Source organism: Vitis vinifera, chromosome 9 (genome assembly GCF_030704535.1).
Source record: "Vitis vinifera cultivar Pinot Noir 40024 chromosome 9, ASM3070453v1".
In the NCBI taxonomy this organism is placed as follows: Eukaryota; Viridiplantae; Streptophyta; class Magnoliopsida; order Vitales; family Vitaceae; genus Vitis; species Vitis vinifera.
In genome coordinates this window covers 6,691,531-6,713,018 of record NC_081813.1, presented here as the reverse complement: position 1 = coordinate 6,713,018, position 21,488 = coordinate 6,691,531, and the positions used below count along the sequence as shown (strand labels likewise).

At 32.5% G+C, this 21,488-nt stretch overlaps 2 protein-coding genes across 3 annotated transcripts; both read left to right on the top strand.

Moving 5' to 3' along the window:
• The first annotated feature begins 6,005 nt into the window (after window positions 1-6,005).
• LOC104880263 (uncharacterized) lies at window positions 6,006-13,252 on the top strand. The gene is made up of 4 exons (XM_059739550.1): window positions 6,006-6,303; window positions 6,395-6,525; window positions 6,621-6,696; window positions 13,191-13,252. The coding sequence occupies exons 1-4, from the start codon at window positions 6,006-6,008 to the stop codon at window positions 13,250-13,252; spliced, it is 567 nt and encodes a 188-aa protein (XP_059595533.1).
• A 4,376-nt stretch (window positions 13,253-17,628) lies between these two features.
• LOC100259444 (G-type lectin S-receptor-like serine/threonine-protein kinase SD2-5) lies at window positions 17,629-21,011 on the top strand. Of its 2 annotated transcripts, XM_019222407.2 has the most exons (2): window positions 17,629-17,848; window positions 18,612-21,011. In XM_019222407.2, the coding sequence occupies exon 2, from the start codon at window positions 18,638-18,640 to the stop codon at window positions 20,723-20,725; it is 2,088 nt and encodes a 695-aa protein (XP_019077952.1). In that variant the 5' UTR covers window positions 17,629-17,848; window positions 18,612-18,637; the 3' UTR covers window positions 20,726-21,011. The 2 variants fall into 2 exon arrangements, with proteins under 2 accessions (XP_019077952.1, XP_002265931.1); XM_002265895.5 differs by having other exon boundaries at window positions 17,629-21,011.
• Window positions 21,012-21,488: the final 477 nt, after the last annotated feature.

Below are 21,488 nucleotides of genomic sequence, written 5' to 3'. Positions count from 1 at the left end.
CAACTTAATCGATTTTTTTATTTCTCAAATTGGACCAAATATTTTGCAAATGAAAACCAAACCAAATAGGTTAGATTGGATCATTTTGATTGTTTTTAAGGTTTCACTTACACCCCTAACCATGGCTTGTAGTACCTGAGTTGTTGTCTCTAGAATCAATACTAATGTGTTTTATTTATTTTAGTTAAAATGATTAATTATTTGCTTATAATAAAGAAAACCTAATTTGAGAAAAATAAGAATAAAATATGGATGTGAAAGTGTTTAATAAAAACTAAATAAAAGAAAAAAAAAAAAAAACACAAGCTTGCTTTTGAATCCATTAAGAGTGTAACTAGGGTAAGTTGACCCCACCCAACTCGAACCCAATCCAACATTTGGATGAGTTTGAGCAATCATTTTCAATACTTGAATTGTCTTAGGTTAGGTTTTTTCAAGCTAATCTCAATTTGGGTTGGATTTAGGTTAAAGTTCGAACAACTCGAACCTAACCCAAAATATATGGGTTGAAGCCCATGTCTAGGCCCAACCTAAATATATGGAGGGACTTCCCATACTCTCAATCCTTCTATTCCTTGCGTGGGAGGGTGGTCAAAGTTTTTAGACTGTTGAAAAACTCTTATAAATTTATAATAGGCTACAAGATTCTTTCGAAGGGTTAGAAGAACTTTGTAATACTTGAAAGTACTTTTCAATACTTAAAATCAATTTTTTTTTTTTAATGTTACGTTTGGTTACCGAAAAAAATTGAGGGAAAGTGCAGAAAAAAATAAAACGAAAAAAAATAAAGAAAAAAAAAATAGAAGATTTGTTTTAATACTTGAAAGTACTTTTCAATACTTAAAATCAATTTTTTTTAATGTTACGTTTGGTTACCGAAAAAAAATGAGGGAAAGTGCAGAAAAAAAAAATAGAAGATTTTTTTAATACTTGAAAGTAATTTTCAATACTTAAAATCAATTTTTTTTTTTTTAATGCTAAGTTTGATTACCGAAAAAATTGAGGAAAAGTGTGAAAAAAAGTAGAGAAAAAAAATAAAAGGGAAAAAATGAAAAAAAAAATTAAAATTAAAATTAAAATTAAAAAATTATTTTCATATATTTTTTTAAACTCATTTTATTTATTTTTCTTTATTATATAAAAACTAAATCATTTTAAATTATATAAATTTTTAACTAATTTTAATTATATCTATTTATATATATAGTGAAACTAAGAGAAAAATATTTTTTTTAATATTTTTTCTTTAGTAGTTTTTCGATAACTAAACACTCTTAAATTTTATGAGAATATCCATATGTTGTAGAATATGTTTGGTAGCAAAAGTAATGAAAATATCACATAAAAAATGGAAATTGAAATCATAATAGGAGTAAACTTTTATTTTCATAATAATTAATTTTTATATTTTGAATAAGTGATTTAAACATAGAAATCAAATAAATTTTATTTTCAAAGCATGGTGGTTGAATTTTAAAGCATATTGGCTAAGAAATTTATTGGTTGCAACGGCATTTCTATTACTAGTCTTTGTTACACGTGATTGAGTTAGATGACAATTATTAATGATTTTTTTTTTCCAAGGAAAGGTGGAATTCAAGGCACCATGGGCCATGGCATTATAAATGGATGCATTGTGAGTGGATGAGTCATCCAAACAAGACTTGTCCTGGATTGAAAACGTACAATCTCATTGAAATGGGCATTTATGGGAGTAAAATTCAATATTTTCTAAAAGAAGTGTTTGAAAATGATTCTAAAATGTGTTTTAAATTTTTCTAATATTTGAAAAATAAAAAATTTATTTGCCAACCCTACCAATAAAGCCTTTAACCCATTTCTTACGACTTTCATCCCTTTTCAAAAGAATAAGAATTTCATGAAAAGTCAATAGACTCGTAACGTTCACTTTCTCTGCATCTTGTTCATTTGAAAAAAATCTCTTGTTCAACAACTCACTTTCAAGAAGAGAAAGTCTCATACACGTAAAGGTGAAGTCTCATTTGTGGATGAAGATGGAATCAAATTCAAGATAAGGAATAAGGACGTGATGGTGAAAGATAAATTTAAGATTTTGAAGTAGAATAATCACAAATGATAGCCAAATTCATAGATTTAGATGGTTATGGTACTTTCGTATAGAAAAATTAGAAACACTTTCTAAAATCATTATAAAACACACTTTAAATGTTCCACATTCAACTCAACCTTCTACCAAGTGAATTCAAATCTCGATATTTCAAAAAAAAAAAAACATTTTTTATATTGATATAAAATATTATTCTATTAAAACTATTTTCAAATCTACGACATTTCTTAAGATATCAATTTAAAGTAATTTTTTTGAAAAAAAACTTTATTTTATAAAAATTGTATTTTTAAAATATAATTTCAAACAATGGATTTCTCCTCATTGTCATAAATTTAAAATATTTTTTGAATTATCATATTTTAAAATATTTTTTCATTTTTTTTTTCAAAATTCCTTTGATTCCACACCTCAAATTTCATTTAAAATATGAATATTTGACACTTTATATTATTTCCCATTTTTAATTTCTTCATTTTTTTCATAATTAAGGCAGGTGACTTCACCCATGCCCTTCACACCCGTGGCCCAAGTAAATTACACCTCTGGTTTTTATTTTTGCATTATAACTTATCCTTGCATGGAAATACTAAGATTATATTTGTCTCAATTAAAGTTTGAAAGAAAATATGAGAAAAATAAAATAAAAAATAAAATTAAATAGATTTAAAATCCTACATCAAATTTATTTCACTTATTTAACTCTTCTACATAAAAATTAAATAATTTAAAAAATGTAAGTTTCTTATTAATTTAATTATATTTAATTTTCTTTCATATTTTTCATAATAAAACCAAATATAATAATCATTTCACTTAATATATTTAATCTTTTTTTAGTATTTTATGGAATCAAACATAGTATAATTGATTCTTTATAATACAATCAAGTTAAGTGACTTTCTAATGTAAAGTAAAATTTTATTTTTAAGTATATTATATATTCACTAATTCTTTATATAAGAAACCTTCTTATATCCAAGGAGGAAAAAATCGGCAAAAATCGGCGAAATATCGTCGATATATCGCGTGTCGGCGGGTGGCGACACGACAAATGGAGGAGATAAGTCGGCCGGCAGATTTTTCGGAAAAAATCGCCGATATATCGGCGACACAGGATAAATCGGCGATTTTTTGATAAAATCGCCTGAGAATCCCATGTGTCGCCGATTTATCGGCGATTTATCGCCGATTTTTTGGCGATTTTTTCCGAAAAATCGGCCCTCTCTCTCCAGCGTGATCTGACGGCCCAGATCACGCCCGTGTTGATCCAACGCCCAGATTTGAATCCCAATGTTAACAAAGAGATCCAACGGCCAAAATTAATTTTAAACGGTAACTTAAGGTTCCAACGGCTATTTTGGCCCAAATTTCATCTATAAATAGCCAATTTTGCATCAATTTCATCCATCTTTGCTTTGATTCTTCATTTCCTCTCTTACTACTCCAATTTTTTCCAAGATTGCTCAATTATTCAATCATTTTAAGGTATGTTTGTTTGAAATTATAATTAATTTTGTTTGCAATAATTAATTCATGTATTTTTAATTAATTAGTATGTTTACATTTAATTGTAATTATTTTGTATATTTTTATTGAATTAATTTAGGTTATGATATATTTATTTTAGATGATTATTTGTGATTTAAATTCGTATTTAGAATTACATTAAACTAATTAACTTAGCTAAATTGTTTAATTAATTTAATTAACATAGTAAATTATGTAATTAATTTAATTAACATGGTTAATTATGGAATATTAAATATGCTCAATTTTTTATATTATCGCGATTTTTTTTTCATATTCAATTATAATTAATTTCAATATTTAGTAAATTTGTCATCAAATTACATTTAGATTTTAAAAATTAACTTAGGTAATTTATTTAATTAGTTAAATTAACATGAACTACTATATATGGAATATTAAATATGCTCAATTTTTTATATTATCGCGATTTATTTTCATATTCAATTATAATTAATTTCAATATTTAGTAAATTTGTCATAAAATTACATTTAGATTTTAAAAATTAACTTAGGTAATTTATTTAATTAGCTAAATTAACATGAACTACTATATATAGAATATTAAATATGCTCAATTTTTTATATTATCGCGATTTATTTTCATATTCAATTATGATTAATTTCAATATTTAGTAAATTTGTCATAAAATTACATTTAGATTTTAAAAATTAACTTAGGTAATTTATTTAATTAGCTAAATTAACATGAACTACTATATATGGAATATTAAATATGCTCAATTTTTTATATTATCGCGATTTTTTTTCATATTCAATTATGATTAATTTCAATATTTAGTAAATTTGTCATAAAATTACATTTAGATTTTAAAAATTAACTTAGGTAATTTATTTAATTTGTTTAATTAACATAGATTTAAATTTAAGTGTATTTTTCTTGCAATAGATTTAGCATGGCTAGTGAAGGTGGTTCTGCTGTGCCAGGGCGAGATCCGGCTTGGAAGTATTGTTTACCAATTGAGGGTAATCGAAATGGAACAATTTGTAATTTTTGTGGGTTGGTAATGAAAAGTGGAGGCATCACACGATTCAAGTCTCATTTAATGCATAAGGACCCGCATAACAACACCAAAAAGTGTCCAAGAGTGCCGCCCGAAGTGAAAGAAGAGATACGATTGTTGGTGCATGACAAACAAAAAGCAAAAGCAAAGAAAAATGCTGATATTGAAGAAATTCGTAGTCAATTACGTGGCACAATGGGGACGCATCATACACATTTGGTAAACGAAGATGATGATGATGAAGATGCTGAGGATGAAGATGTGTATATGTATCCGACAGATATGCACCCAGATGAGTGAGATGCATATCGATCTGCAGTTCGTGCCTCGAAAGCATCTAATTGGGAACGTGAACAACATGAGAATATTGTAGGAAGCAAACGCAAATCGGGAGAGTCTTCTACTGGTATACCATCGACGATGCGAAAATCACAGAGTATGCGACATTCGCACGATTCACCCCCTATTGCCCCTTCGCTTTACAAGTCTTCTGCAGCAAAACAAAAAAATATCAAAGATATATTCAAGGGTGGTGCAATTAAAGAAACGATGGGACGCTTAATCAGCAAATTCTTCATTTATGAGAGTGTCGCACCCGCAAAAGCAAAGTCTCATCACTTCAAGAATATGATTATTGGTGCACAACAAGCAGGTAATTACTAATTTATCAAATGTTATATTGTGTTATACTTTTAGTAAGTATAGTATTTTGTGACATGTTTTACATATGAAGTGCAGGAATGGGAATTGAACCTCCATCTCCATATGAAATAAAGAACAAATACTTGGAAATGGAGTACAAAGAAATGGAAGCTTATGTGAACCAACAAAGGGAAAAATGGAAGACATATGGGTGCACAATAATGTCAGATGGATGGACAGGGCCCACGAAATTAAGTATTATTAATTTCATGGTTTATTCTAAAGGGACCACGGTGTTCCTTAAGTTAGTCGATGCATCGAACTATATCAAAGACCACAAGTATATATATGAGCTTTTGAAGACTATTATCAAAGAAGTCGGTAAGGAAAATGTGGTCCAAATTGTCACAGATAATGGGTCGGCATTCATGAAAGCAGGGAAACAATTGATGAAGAAGTATAACTTATATTGGACTCCGTGTGCGGCACACTGCATCGACTTAATCTTTGAAGACATCGGTAAAAGACCCAATGTTATCGAGGTGATAAACAATGCTCGCAAGATAACTAACTTCATTTACAATCATGGTTGGTTACTAGCACAAATGAGAAAGTATTGTGGTGGAAACATTGTTCGACCAGGAGCTACAAGGTTTGCTACCAATTATATTGCTCTTGACAGTCTTCTAAAAAAAAGGGCTGATTTGAAAAAATTGTTTATGAGTAATGAATGGGCACAACACAAACTCAGTCGAACAAAACTTGGACGAGAATTGGAGCAATTATTGTTTGACCATACGTATTGGGATAGATTGACAAATATAGTTTCATTATATGAGCCATTATACGTGGTGCTTCGACTTGTGGATTCTGAAGTTGTTCCCACAATGCCATTTGTGTACGAGCTTATGCACGTGATGAAAGAGAACCTTATTCGTCAAGGAGCTGGAGATTGGATGTTCAAAATAATACAAGATCGTTGGCAGAAAACACTAAAACATCCACTTCATGCAGCAGGTACTTAAATACTATATATCTTTATAAGTTTTTACTTTGTATTTAAGTTTCTTTAAAAAAAAAATACTAACTCTACTAATTTTTATTGTAGCATACTTCTTGAATCCAAGATTTCAATATAGGCGTGGAGTTGGTAGTGATCCGGAACTACTTCAAGCTGTCCATGATGTTTTTGCAAAATTAGATCCAACTACTGAATCGCTTGGTCAATTTGGAAATGAGGTGAATAAAAAATTGTTATTTTTGTCAATAAAACAATAATTTCATTCATCAATTTATTTGAACGTTTACTAACAAATTAAATGTTGAATACATAGCTTGTACTTTTTCGAGATGCAAAAAGAGGATTCGGTGATCGAGCGGCAATTGCATCAAGGTCAACCATGGTGCCCGGTGAGTCTTTATAGGAAAAAATTGATTATTATTATTGTAAGTTCACCACATAAGTATTTATATGATTATCAAATTCATTGCAGCTGAATGGTGGTTTATGTATGGGAATCAAACACCTACATTGAGAAAGTTAGCCATCAAAGTTCTCTCACAAACTGCGTCATCTTCTGCATGTGAGAGAAATTAGAGCACGTTTGCTCTCATCCACACAAAGCAACGAAATCGTTTGGCCTACTCTCGATTGGAGCAATTAGTGTTTTGTTACTATAATATGAGGCTAAAGTTACGCGATATGGAGGCAGAAAATGATCGAGTTGCTGAAAAAGATTACCTTGATCTTCTTGACATTTCAGCCGAGGTGGGTGAAGAAGAAGATAATCAGTTGTTCCAGTGGGTTAGGCCTATACACTTGGATGACGAAGTTGGAAATCCTGATCCATGAATTGCCGCTCATGCTCGAGAATTTGGAGTTAATGTTGAACGTGTGTTGTCCGAAGAAGTTCACTCTGAAAGTTTTAGCAAAGATACTGATGATTCCCTTCATGCGACATATTCCCAGCAAGAGATTGACTCCACAAGTGCTGGCCATAGTAGTAGACCTAGTGCTGCAGGTACTTCTGCTTCTGGTTACGATGGTTCAAGAGGTGGAACTGATGATGGAGGTGATAATGGGGGAGGAGATATTGATGAACGTCGACATAGTCAATATCCAATCAACCAATTTACTTGTGAAAATGATTTCACACACTGCACACAGGATGAAGACCATGGCTCTAGAAGAGCTGGTCCAGGCATAGGAGCTATTGGGAAGCCTTATAGAGGAAGAGAACGAATGATGGAACCATATAACGAGGAGTTACTTTCAGGGAGTTTTGAATCTATGAGTATAGGGACTCAATTTAGTGACTCCTCGAATGAGGCTAACGTCTACCCTCCTCATGTGATGAGTTATGGTCAACCTTCAAGTTCAACAGATGAAGAGTATGGTATGTCGCATTATTCCCCTTCCAGACAAATGCCATACCAAATTCCATATCAGATGGAAAAAGGATTTGGCGTTAACACATGGGTGAACTTTGAGTATCCTATCCATGTAGAAGCAGTAGGCAGGACTCAAGAGATATATGCATGGCATGTTAGAATTTATAACCAATATTATCGAGGCTCATTGACTTGGTACCAATATTGTCTCCAACAGCAAGCCGGGGTTCCTTCATCTATCAATCCCATTGAACCACATCGAAACTCATTTTGGTACTAAAGGGACATTGCAATGTAATGTGTACAAATTATTGTTATTTAATGAAATGAAGTATTTGATGTGACTTTATAATGAGAACAATTACGAAATTAACATTTCTTATAGATAGACATGATATAATTACATCTAATATCGCAAATTATATCATATATATATCAAATTTTTCAATAAAACAATTTTAAAATGTCTATTATACTTCTAATTATATTATTATGAGGTTTTTCTTACATTTCCATGAGTTTTTAACAATTTTAAGCCTACCAATAATATCCACCGATATATCTCCGATATATCCGATATATCCGTAAAATCGAATTACCGATATATCCGTGATTACCGATATTTTCATCCTTGCTTATATCTCGATTTTCAAAATTCAAAAATAAAAAATCGTACCAAACATCATCCTTAACTCAAAATGTGGGTGGGATGGAAAGGAAGAAACAAAATAATATAAATTAAAAAATATATATATTTTAAAATAAATTATACTTGATATTAACTAGAAAAAAAATAGATTATTTTTTTTTAGAATCAAACATGACCTAAGAAAATTAAGAAAATATGATTAATGTTGTATTCTTTAGCATCATGTATTGCTCGATAGAAAATTATGATCACACATTCTCAAACCTAAGTATAAATGATGCAATAACATTTAAATAAAGACTATTAGGACATTGAATCTTGTATTTTGTTTGTTGGCAATTTTGTTTCTATTCATCCTAGCTTAGGAAACTTTCTAGATAATGACTTACTCTTCACTGAAGATTTAAGGTTGTTGTTGGCTCAATCAAAAAGTGACAAGTAAGTTTAGAAAGGTTTATTTTATGGAAAGTTAAGTGGTTGAAAAGTTAGAGTGGATCGGTTACTTTTTTCTTAACTAAAATGCTTGAATTTATGAGTTGGAAAAATAGGGGATGCTTGAGCAGTAAAACTAGTACTCAAGCATTGGAACCATCAAGCGTTTATCCAACCTTTAAGTGCCCGAGGTGCTCAAGCGATGGTTAAGTAAACTTGAGCAATCTTCTCAAATGTACTAGAATATGATAGATTTCATTTTTGAAAATTCACGAATATTCTTTTTGGTAAATTATAAATATTGATCCCCTGGGTTTGTGGACCTATATAAACCTTGTCTTAACCCATTTTAAGGTTAGACATATTAAGAGAATCAATCTAACTAGCCCTAATATTCCCAAATTCTCAACAAGAATACATCATTTTAAATAAAAATCTTATTTCTATTGATCCTATAATTCCAGCATGGAACAACCAGGGTCTAGTGCCCATCTAAATAGTTCACCATATTTTGATGGGAATAATCATCCCCACTAAGAGACCTAAATGAAATTTTTTAAGGCTTCTAAGAATGAAGAAAAAGAGGTTGAATATCCTAAGGGGATAAATAAAGAAAAACTTGCTCATATGGGTAAATATGTCAAACAAGCCTTGAAACTTAATAAAAAAATCCAATAAAAACCAAGACTTTGGAAATGGAAAAAGATTTGATAGGTTCTCTAAAGAAAAAGACAAAGGATTATTTAAAGGCAAAAAGGTTAAGTGTTAATTGTGGAGGTTTGGGACATCTTTCTACTATCTATCTTAGTCTCAAGGACCTTAAAAAATCCATGCAAGCTACTTGGAGCAACACTGATTCTGGTGTGAGTGATTCCACAACTTCTAAGGATGCAAGGTATGAACATAATGATTTTTTGGCTTTGATTGCATCCGTTAATTTTGAGCATGAGACTGACAATGAGTTTATGCTAGTTTTCTTGAGAATATTGTTGTTGAATATCAAATTCTAATTGAAAAATATTTGAAAACTCATTATGTTTTTTACTCACAACAATCTAAGATTGATTTGCTTGGTAAAGAAAAGATTAATCATCTTGAGAAAATTTGATTTATTAAGTCTTATTATTAATCTCTCCATAAGAAAAAAAAATATTTTAACTCGAGAAATCGAAAATAAAAAATCTTCATTTTCTTCCAATGAGGTCTCCCATCATGGGACTAAAGTGTTGAATAATATTCTTAAGAAATGTAAGTCCCATGGAGATAAGAAAGGCCTAGGCTATATTAGCAAAACTAAGACTCCCACTAGTGGAGCCATAGTCTTTGCTAAAGTAAGGGGAGCATATGTATTTTGCCAAGACAACAAGTTTTACACATAGAATCAGGTAGAATTTTATTGAATTTGGAAAGTTTGCAAAGACTCATAACAGTTTGTACAATCTTGAATTATGGATGACCAAGTCTGTCATGCCAAAGACCAACTATAGAGCTACCATTCTGAGATTTGAGATCTAAAACATGTACGAACACTTGACAGTTTGCACTAGGACTAGATTGACGGGAAGTGACATTTTGTGAAAGAGAAACTTGAGATGGAGCAGATTTTTGAAGTTGAATTTGTGATGAATCAAATGCATATAGGCCATCTTTAAGTTTTCCCTCCATAACCACAATTTCGGAAACCTGATCTTTGATAAGACAAAAATTAGGATGGAATTCAAATAATACATTGTTTTCTCTAGCAAATTTAGATACACTCAACAAATTCTTTGTGATTTTAGGAACATGAAGAATATGATTTAAAGACAAAAACTGAGAAGTGAAATGAGAGGAAAACTGTGAAAGACCAATATGTTTAATAAAGAGTCTCATACTATTGCCAACATGAACTTGCTCATTGCCATGATATGGTGTGTGTTCAACCAGATTATTGGCATTTGCAATCACATGGTTCGAGGCACTCGAGTCTGAATACCAATTGGTGTCACAAATGTTTTCTGGTGTAGCCATCAGGACTTGCATGTTAGGCTTGTTTCCACCCTGAACCTGTGTTTAAGGTGACCTTTGAAAACTAGGAGTGAAACCAGGAGTACGAGAACCTTGAAAACTAGAATCATATTTGTAGTAACACCTATCTACAGAATGACCAAACTTCATGCAAACTTGGCATACCAACTTTTCAGCATTAGCAGTAGCATTATTATTCCAAGTATTCCAGGATCTCCGACCACCATTGTTAAAACCACTTCTACCTTGAAAACCACCCCTTCCTCTAAGAGAAAAATTACCTCCGCCAAAATTAGGGCTAAACTGATTGTTACTAGTAAAACCCAATGTTTTCAGAACCGGACCGGTGATCGAACCGGACCGGTGATCGAACCAAAAAAGTTACCGGTTCACGGTTCACCGGTCGGACCGGCGGTCGAACCGCTATCGAACCAGTGACGTCATAAATATATCATTTATATATTATTAAAATTAAAAATATATAAAATTACAAATTTTAATAATGTTTGATTTTTATATTTGGTATATTAAATTAAATGATAAAGTTTAATATTTTAAATTTTATTAAATAGAAATATGTAATATTTAAGAAAGAAAATATATTTAAGATGAAAAAATTTAAAATATTTAATTTTATCCTTTTGTCTTTGTATTTTATTGTTTTTAAATTATTCTATTGACTAATTTATATTATTTTTTATAATTATTATACAAATAAATAGGAATTTAAATATTTACATTTTTTTAAAGATTTTATATGATAAAATTTTGAAATAAAATCAAAGTTCCATGCGTCCAATCCTCTAGAGGCAATGTTTTCCTCTAATAGTCTCATTCCCAATCCCACATCAGAAGCACAAGAATTTTATGTGCTCCATGTGCTCTATAAATACCTTCCAACTTGCCTTTAAGCCAAACAAGCCAGCAAGCTGGGCCTGGAAGCATGGCCCAACTGCAAGTGTTATATTAAAATAAAAAATGCTGCAAATTGGGCTTGTAGACATGGCCCGAATGATAGTGTTTTAATCTTATCATTGGACTAGGCCTCTAGTGGCTTGGACCAAAGATGGTTTATTAGGTTGAGTTTGTAAGCATTGGGCCTGGAATGGGCCTTTTCATAGTAAACAAATACTTGTTTTTAAGCTATGACCGGTTTGCAAAAGACCGGACGGGTCGTCCGGTTCGACGGTTCAATCGTCGGTTTGGAAGGTTCAATGCCAGTTTAATAACAAAACGGTTCATTGAGCGGACCGAACCGGATAGTTCACCGGTCGACGGTTGGACCGGTCGACAATTGGACCGGTCGGATCGGCCGGTCCAGTCCGGTTTTTAAAACCATAGTAAAACCTCTGCCTTGAGAAAAATTCTCTCTACTAAAGTTACCCAAACCTTGTGTAATATTAACAAAAACAGTTTCAGAGTCTAAACTCTTACTATGTTTCTCAATCCTAGCCTCTTATGCTAATAAAAGAGTCTTAATTTCCTCTACTGAATAATCCTCAGTTCAACAATTAATTATGAGAAAGAATGTGTCGTATTCACTAGGCAGTCCATCTATGATAGCATCAATGTGATCATTTACAGAGAGATTCATACCAACAAGAGCAAGTAAATCAACAAAACCACGAATTTTAAGCAGATATTCATTCATACTCAGATATTCTCTTTTGGTGATCTGAAGCAAGGTTTTATACCGTGAGATTTTAGCACGTATTTGAGAAGCAAAATATACTTCCAATGTCTTCCAAATTTGAAAAACAGATTCACAATTTACACACTTCGAAAGAACTCATTCAAACATTGATGAAAGAAGCCAAGAAACCAAGAAATGATCTTGTTGTTCCCAATCAAGAAAATCTTGATTCACTATTCCTCAATATCGATCTTCTGAACTTCGAAATTTTAACGGTGGATCACGAGCTCCAATGACAAAATGTTGAAGATTGTGACCACGAATTGCTAAGAAAATCTATTTTCTCCATATCAGAAAATTATGATTTTCATTTTCGAGATTAACTAAGGTAGAATGATTGAACGAAATAGGGACAAAATGAGTAGAGAAAGAAGATTCTAGTGTTTGTTGAGATTTCTCCATTGATGAAGTTGAGCGCTCTGATACCGTATTAGAATTGAGAGAATAAAGAGATAAATAAGTGAAAGAGAATAAAAGGACCCAAGTGAAATCTGGAAGAAGTTCTTATCAAATCCTTTGTTTCCTTTACAAAACAAACCTCAATACATATACCACAATTGTTTCTACCCACTAACAAACTTGCTTACATGTGTACAACACTAACAACATGTTATAGCAAACTAACAACATAACAAACTAACAGCTTAACAGCAACAAACTAACAGTTTAACAAATTTTATAATCCTAACACCCCTACACCAACTCAACAAGCCTTTGTTCATTCGGCTATAGCTGCACAGAAGGCTACTCAAGAGGTTGTAGTTGAGAAGAAGGAGATCAGAGTTATGGAGTAAGATCTTCCTATCCTAAAGGTTGACTTTCCCGAACCTAATCCTCGTGGGTGCCATACTAGAGGTCAAGGGGGTCCTTCTCGCTCCACAGCTTGCCTGGCTCCTCTAGTTGATACCTCAACTCTCCAATAGATGATAGGTTCCCTTGATCAACTCTACTTGCGTATGGATTCATGTCCACTCGTATGGATGTGTGGGAGTGGGAGTTAAACTCTCAATTTTAAGGACATAAGGGACAATTCACCCACATTATCACATTGTTCTAGGGTGCTTCGAGCTCTAGTCCTCTACTATCACCATCGAATGATGCAATGTAGTTTTAGTGTTAGGATATCTTATTGTATTCACTGAAACTAGTTTGGCTCGGTTTTTTTTTATATTATTCATTTTTTTTTGGATACTTGTTTTATTATCTTTATTTTGTAGTATCTAAAACCTCTTTCTCTAGATCTTACTTTATTTATACATGGATATTATGTTTCTTTCTTTCTTAGATTATATTGTTCATATCTTTGTCTATTTTGCCACAAAAAAATGTAAGACATGGTTAGTTCAAGGGGTCTTGGGAACTGTTGTCGACATATTCAAATATACTTAACCAATTAATATGAAACTTAGGAGGCTTTTGAGCATAGTTAGATAATTCTGACATACTAAGCCGACTAATATCATACACATTTGCACATTCATGTCTTAAATCATATTTGATATGTGTTTGCATGCATGAAGCACATCTTAATTTCTCTTCCCTATTAGTGTTTCTTGATTACACAATTATATTTGTCTCTTTCTCACACACATTGCTTTACCCTAAGTATTTGTGTTTCAATGTGTGCATATTACAAGTATTAGGACAATGTACCAAATCATGATGCATTTTTCACTTCTCAGCATGTGTTTGGATGTTTAGGTTTAGATTATCATGATTGAGTGTTATGTAAACTTCATTTAAGAGTATTAGGGGGATTACAAAATTGCAAAAACGGGAGATTGTCAAGACATTAAGTCTTGTATTTTGTTTGTTGGTAATTTTGTTCCTATTCATCCTGATTTAGGAAACTTTTCAGATAGTGACTTACTTTTCACTGAAAGGAGGTTGTCGTTGGCTCAATCAACAAGTCATGGATAAGTCTAAAAAGGTTTGTTTGGTGGCAAGTTATGTGGTTGAAGAGTTACAGTGAATTGATTACTCTTTTTTAAACTAAAATGCTTGAATTTATGTCTTGAAAAAATAGGAGACACTCGAGCGATGGAATCAACACTTAAGCATCGGAACTGCTCAAGTGCTTATCCAACGCTAAAGCACCAAAGGTGCTCAAGCAGTGGTTAAGTGCTCTTGAACAGTCTTCCCGAATATGACAAAATATGATAGATGAAAATTCACAAGTATTCTTTTTGTTAAATTCTATATACCGATCCCTGAGGTTTGTAGACCTATATAAACCCTCTCTTAACCCATTTTAGGATTTGACACATTGAAATAATCAACCCAACTTGCCTTAACATTCCCAAACTCTCAACAAGGATTCATTATTTTGAATTTTTAGTTGTTGGAAAGACCTGCATCGCCTTAGAGGTTGAGAGAAATCCACTGGAGCATTAGAGGTACTACATGATGGACATGGATCAAGGTATAGATACTAGAAAGTAAATCTTTAATTAGCGTTAAGCTTTCAAATAAATCTATGTACCATGGTTTTTTATTACCATAATTAGAGTGAGGGTTTTTCATGTAATAAAATTGTGTCCTTTGTCTGATTGTGTTTGCATTGAATATTCAAATTATCTCATAGGATTAAGTTGATTTAAAATAGGTTAAATTCATTTCACATATTTTAATTTAGGTTCAATTTTATGATCCTTTTATTATAATTTTTAAAATTCACCCATCCATCTCATTCTGGTCATTTTCCCAGTTGAAGATAAGATTTTTCAAGGACTTCACATCATCTTCGAAGTAAATACGAGAGCCAATAATTTGTTATTTTTTCATTCTTTGAAGTTGTTTGTCTCACATCCATAAATATATAATACACATAAAAGACCATATTAACATGGTAAATGCCAAGTCTAGATAAAGCCATGAAGCGACATAAAGGAAAGACAAGACTTTAAAATCAAATAATGAATTAAGAAAATTTTAAATAAAAATATGAACTCAATAGTATTTTAGCAACTATATATATATATATATATATTATTAAATAGGTCGCTATTATTACATAGGTCATGATCACTTAGTGTATGATTATATCCAAGACTTAGATCGCCACCCAAGGGTAGAAACTTCTTATGCAGCCATTAATAATTTTTTATACTTCTACAAAGAAAATTATCATATCTTAACCTATAACATTGACTACAATTAAAGTTGGTTTGTCGTTATTGATAAAAAATCAAAGTGGTTGTTTGATGAATATTTTTAAAAACCGTTAAGAAAAACAGTCTTTAAGAATAGTTTTTAAAAATTATTCTTTAATATTTTATATAATAAAAATTTATTTAAAAACCTAAAATATTTTTAACATATTTTTTAATATTTTTAAATATGTTTTAAAAGTAAATTTATGTATAGAATTTTATTTTTAATTTTTTTAAATATTTGTATAATTAATGTTTAAAACAAACGTAAAAAACCAAGTAAAAACAACTAAAAAAATATTTTCTGAAAACATCTTATTTTCTATTGTTAAAATCAAAAAATAAAAAATAATTTTTAATTATGAGACGAGTTTTTCAAGTTTTATTTTAGAAAACATAAAATTATTTTCACAAACAATAGTCAAAACCAACCCACAATCTCTTTTATAATAAAATTATTTCATATTTAATAAAAAAAATTTAAATAAAAAATAAAAAATAATATTTATCACCAATCTAGTTATAATAATTTGGAGAGAGAGAGAACGGAGGCAGTTGGGGAAGATTTAAAAATTCCAAAGGGTATCTTTCCAATAACCCCCTTACCAACCCCCCTCCTTCCATTCTCATTGCCTTGCTTGTTTTCACACGCCATTTTGACCTTTTAGAAGCAAAACTATAATTATCATTTTAGTGTTGAAACTTCACCAAAAGCTGATGTTGATATTTATTACAAATTTATTTTTATTCCAATAAAAATAAAAAATATGGGAAGTGGTTTAGATTAGGTTAAAGGCTAATTGAAAATGTATAAACTTTTTGCCACCCCAATTATTAAAAGCATTGCATTATTTATTAATTAAAAGTGGTTGTACTCGCGGTGTTGACAAGAGGGAGGAAGAAAAGGTGACGGTGGTTTGGGTTCAAACTTCAAACTTCAATCTATAAATTATTGAATTAATTATAAATTAAAAACAAATAAAATAATTTAAATTAAAGTATATATAATCTTAAAAAAAACTAATCATACTAAGTTGATGTTTGTTTTTTAATTAAATAAAAAAAATCAAAATATTTTATTTTTTTATTCAACTAAAAGTAACTTATTAATATTAATTAATATAATTAAAATCAATTTGTTATCAATAAGTTTAATTTAATTATATTGATTGATGTCAATGAGTAATTTTTAATTGAATAGAAAAATTCAAATATTTTGACTTTTTTTATTCAGTCAAAAAACAAATACAACATAAGAATCTGTTTGATAATAATTATAAGAAACTTTTTTAATATTTAAAATTTTTTATCTTTTAAATATTAAGATGATCGAAAACGTTTTCTATGATTGCTGTTAAATACAGTCTAACATATCATTGGATAACTTAGTTAAAGAGAATTAGATTAGAATCTACTTATGAATTGAATTTGAATTGTTAATGAAGATTCAAATTCATGCTTGACACTTTATATTCAAATTAAGATTTAATACATTAGCTTTAGATTTTGTTGGGAAGGGCCGGCCTATGTTTGTTGGAAATTAGAAATTAAAATGAAATTTGGTGGAAACTTTCAATCTACCCAAACCTACGCGCAAGTCGAAGTCAAAAGTTGGAAGTGAAATTGATAGCTTTCTTTTACTTTTAATGCCCATGGCCTTCTAATATGCAAATTTTGAATTTGAGCCCATTACTTCATCCTTTTCTTGTTTTGATACTTCCATGCTTATAAATATGATATATAATTTTGGCAAGTTTTTAATTTTTCTTTGTCTACGTAAACTCAACTTGTGTAAAAATCATACATATAGTTAAAAAGAAAAAAAAATTAATGATGGTGATTAAGTCAAAATTTAACCTTTATGTGGGTATGATTGCATTAAAGAAGAGAAAGGTGGGGCAAATGTACAAAATAGCTCATGAAAGGACCACACCAATAAAAATTCAAAAGAGAGAGGACCTTATGCATCAAACATTGAGTCACAAAAATATAATTACGAAATATTAAAAAAGAAAAGAAAAAGGAAAAAAATAAAGGAGCAGCGAGACACTCAATCTAGTGGAAACGTGGAAATCCTGGAAATCCATGGAAATCCTGGGCTTGCCAACCTGTTCTCACTTGTCACTCTAGCTTCCATTTAAGTCACTTTCCATGTCTTGGAACCCAGAAAGAGCCAAGAGCCAAGAGCCAATAGCCCTGGAGACCCAATTGTTTCTGCATCAGAGTCAAAGAAACGAGGTCAGTTATGTGGTTGTAATTTGTCATCTTCTTTTGAGCTCCATCAATACCTTTACACAACCCTTTTGTGTTCTTGATCTGAAAATGGTTTTCTCCACTGTTGAGCCCACCAAACACTTCCACTATAGTTTCTTGCAGTGTTCTTTTCTTACTTTGTAATCACTCCAAGAACATTGGACCTACTTTGAACTTGTTATTGAGGTATCTAGACAATTATGTGCTATTTTTCTTCGGATTTCCCAGTGTGAGTTGTCTTTTCCGGTAGCTGGGTATCCATTTTTCCCCCTTCTCTATCAAAATTCTTGTAGAAATTTGGCCAAATTCAAAGGATTAGTTCAACCAGATTGCAGAAATTTTTAATGGGTAGTTTCTGTCAGCAGAAATCAGTACATGGGGGCAGCTAGGGAAACCATGGGTTGGTTCCGTTTTCTTAGAACCTTTTGTTTGTGCCTTATCCTTGTGTTGAAAATCTGTATGGCCAGCACTCAAAATACTGGCCAGATTTATCCTGGGTTTCAAGGGTCTCAAATGGAGTGGAAGGATAATAAAGGGATGTTTCTGCTTTCCAACAGTTCAACATTTGCTTTGGGCTTCTTGAATACCCTTGAAGGGTTGTTTGTACTTGTTGTCATTCATGTGGCTAGTTCCAAAGCAGTTTGGACTGCTAATAGGAGCTTCTTGATTCAAAATTCCGATAAATTTGTGTTTGAGAAAAATGGGAATGCTTACTTGAAAGGTGGCGATAAAATAATTTGGTCCACAGATACAGCAGGGCAAGGTGTTACAGCCATGGAATTGCAGGATACAGGAAACTTGGTAGTACTTGGTGAGAATGGGAGAATTCTCTGGCAGAGTTTCAGTCATCCCACCGATACGCTTTTATCCGGCCAGGAATTTGTGGAAGGAATGAAACTTAAAGGTTTTTCTAACCGTGATAACTTGTTTAATTATCTTGAAATGAAATCTGGGGATTTGATTTTGTATGCAGGGTTTCAAACTCCACAAACCTATTGGTCCATGTCGAATGAGAGCCGGAAAACCATTTACAAGGGCCATGGCAAGGTCCACTCTGCTTCCATGATGTCCAATTCATGGAATTTTTATGATCAAAACCAAGCCTTGGTTTGGCAGTTTAACTTCTCAGAGAATTTGGATCCAAATGTCACATGGGCTGGTGTTTTAGACTCTGAAGGGTCGATTTCTTTCTATGATCTCCAAAAGGGAAATTTAGCTCCTGCTGAGTCAACTAAGATTCCTCAAAATTCATGCAGTGTTCCCGAGCCTTGTGAGCCATATTATGTTTGTAGTGTTGACAACAGATGCCAGTGTCCTTCAGCTCTCAACTCTAGCGTTAACTGCAAGCCGCAGATCACATCAGTCTGTAATGTCTCAAAAAATTCAGTAGAGCTTTTACATGTAGGTGACAGCCTTAACTATTTTGCGCTTGGGTTTGTGGCACCCTCTTTGAAATCAGATCTAAATGGTTGCAGGGAAGCTTGCTTTGGTAATTGTTCATGTCTTGTGCTCTTCTTTGAGAACAGTTCAGGCAATTGCTTTCTGTTTGACCAGATAGGAAGCTTTCAACGCTCTAATTGGTATTCTTCTGGCTTCATTTCATACGTTAAGGTCTCTAATAATGGAGATCTAGATGGTGGGCAAAATCGTTCAAGAGAGGAAAGAAAAGGTGGGAAGATCATCCTAGTTATTGTGCTCATTGCTGTTGCAACAGTACTGGTTATTTTTGGCGTAGTTTATCTAGGGTTCAGGTACCGCCGCGAAAAGGAGATACAAGAATGTTCCCCTGATAACTTGGAAGAAGATGATTTCTTGGATAGTATTTCTGGGATGCCTATTCGCTTCCGTTATAAGGAACTTCAGAATGCCACCAGCAACTTCTCTGAGAAGCTTGGCCAAGGTGGGTTTGGATCTGTCTACAAAGGGGTGCTCCCAGATGGAACACAATTGGCAGTTAAAAAATTGGAGGGCGTCGGGCAAGGGAAGAAGGAATTCAGAGCTGAAGTTTGCACCATAGGGAGTATCCACCATGTTCATCTGGTCAAGCTCAAAGGATTCTGCAATGAGGGGGCTCACCGGCTTCTAGTTTATGAGTTCTTGGGAAAAGGCTCTTTAGATAAATTGATCTTCAAGAACAATAGAAAGGATCTCCTGTTAGACTGGGAAACAAGATTTAGTATTGCATTGGGTACGGCAAAGGGATTAGCATATCTCCATGAGGAGTGTGATCCGAAGATCATCCACTGTGATATAAAACCAGAAAATGTTCTTCTTGATGATAATTACCTTGCCAAAGTCTCAGATTTTGGCTTAGCTAAGTTAATGAACCGGGACCAGAGCCATGTGTTCACAACAGTGAGGGGTACTAGAGGGTACCTTGCACCTGAGTGGATCGCAAACCATGCCATATCAGAGAAGAGCGATGTCTTCAGCTTTGGTATGGTCTTGCTTGAGATCATTGGGGGAAGGAAAAATTATGATCCGAAAGAGACTGCACAGAAAGCCCATTTTCCGTCTTACGCCTTTGAGAAGATGAAGGAAGGAAATTTGAGAGAGATCCTCGATCCAGAGCTAAAAATTGATGGAAACTATGAAAAAGTCAGCAATGCAATTAAAGTTGCATTATTGTGTATACAGGAAGAGATGGACAGAAGGCCACCGATGACTAAGGTAGTCCAAATGCTTGAAGGTGTTTGTGATGTACCTCAGCCACCAACCACCTCTCAAAGGATTTTTCATATTTACTCAACTTTGCTCAAATCAAGCAGTGAAGAGGGTACTTCATCAGAACAAAATTTGTTGGAACCAATTGATTGGAACAGTCTAGCACCCTCAAATGTTGATCTATCAGGGCCTAGATGATAGAAGGTATAGTTGATGATGTTTGGAGCTTCCTAAGATGAAAATCTTCATATTTGACTCCTTGTACATTTTTAAGCCATAAAATCAAGACTTTGGTGATGCCTTTGTGTACTTTCCTAATTATGTTTAAAATCTCAAGTTTTGCACTAGTGGGCATTAGAAAGTTTTCTAGCTTTTTGTGAACTTTTTTTGGTGAAGTACTAAGTCTATTTGCTTTTGTTTTTCAGGTTTGAAAATAGTGTAATGCTGGAAAAGAAAACCTTTAACTTTTGAGTTTTTTTAGTACTACTGAATACTGTAAAGAGTATTTTACATCATTTGCAACAGAATAGAACTAATTGTTGGCAAATTGGAGGGTTGGCCGCATCCATCAACTCCCTTTGTGTTCGCCGTGGGCGCTTGGGTGAATGCACTATAAGGTTAGGGTATGTGCATTTCCTAACAATAATTGTTTTTAAAAGAGTTGGTAGCACCTGAGGTCCTACAAGTGGTATCAAAGCTAAGGTCACAGGTTCGAACCCCAGGGGTGTCGCTAGGGGGGAGATTGTTGCCAGATCGGAAGGTTAGCCGCATCAACTCCCCTTGTGTTCGCCGCATACCTTTCCTAACAGCAATTGCTTTTAGGAGAGGTGCTAGCACCCTATTATATATATTTGAAGTTGGAATAGTTTGACCATTTAAGATTGGATTGTATGCTGTTATTTTTTTTAGAATTTTTGCCTATTTTCCTCCTGCCTTATGGAATGGAAAAAGGGCCCAGGAA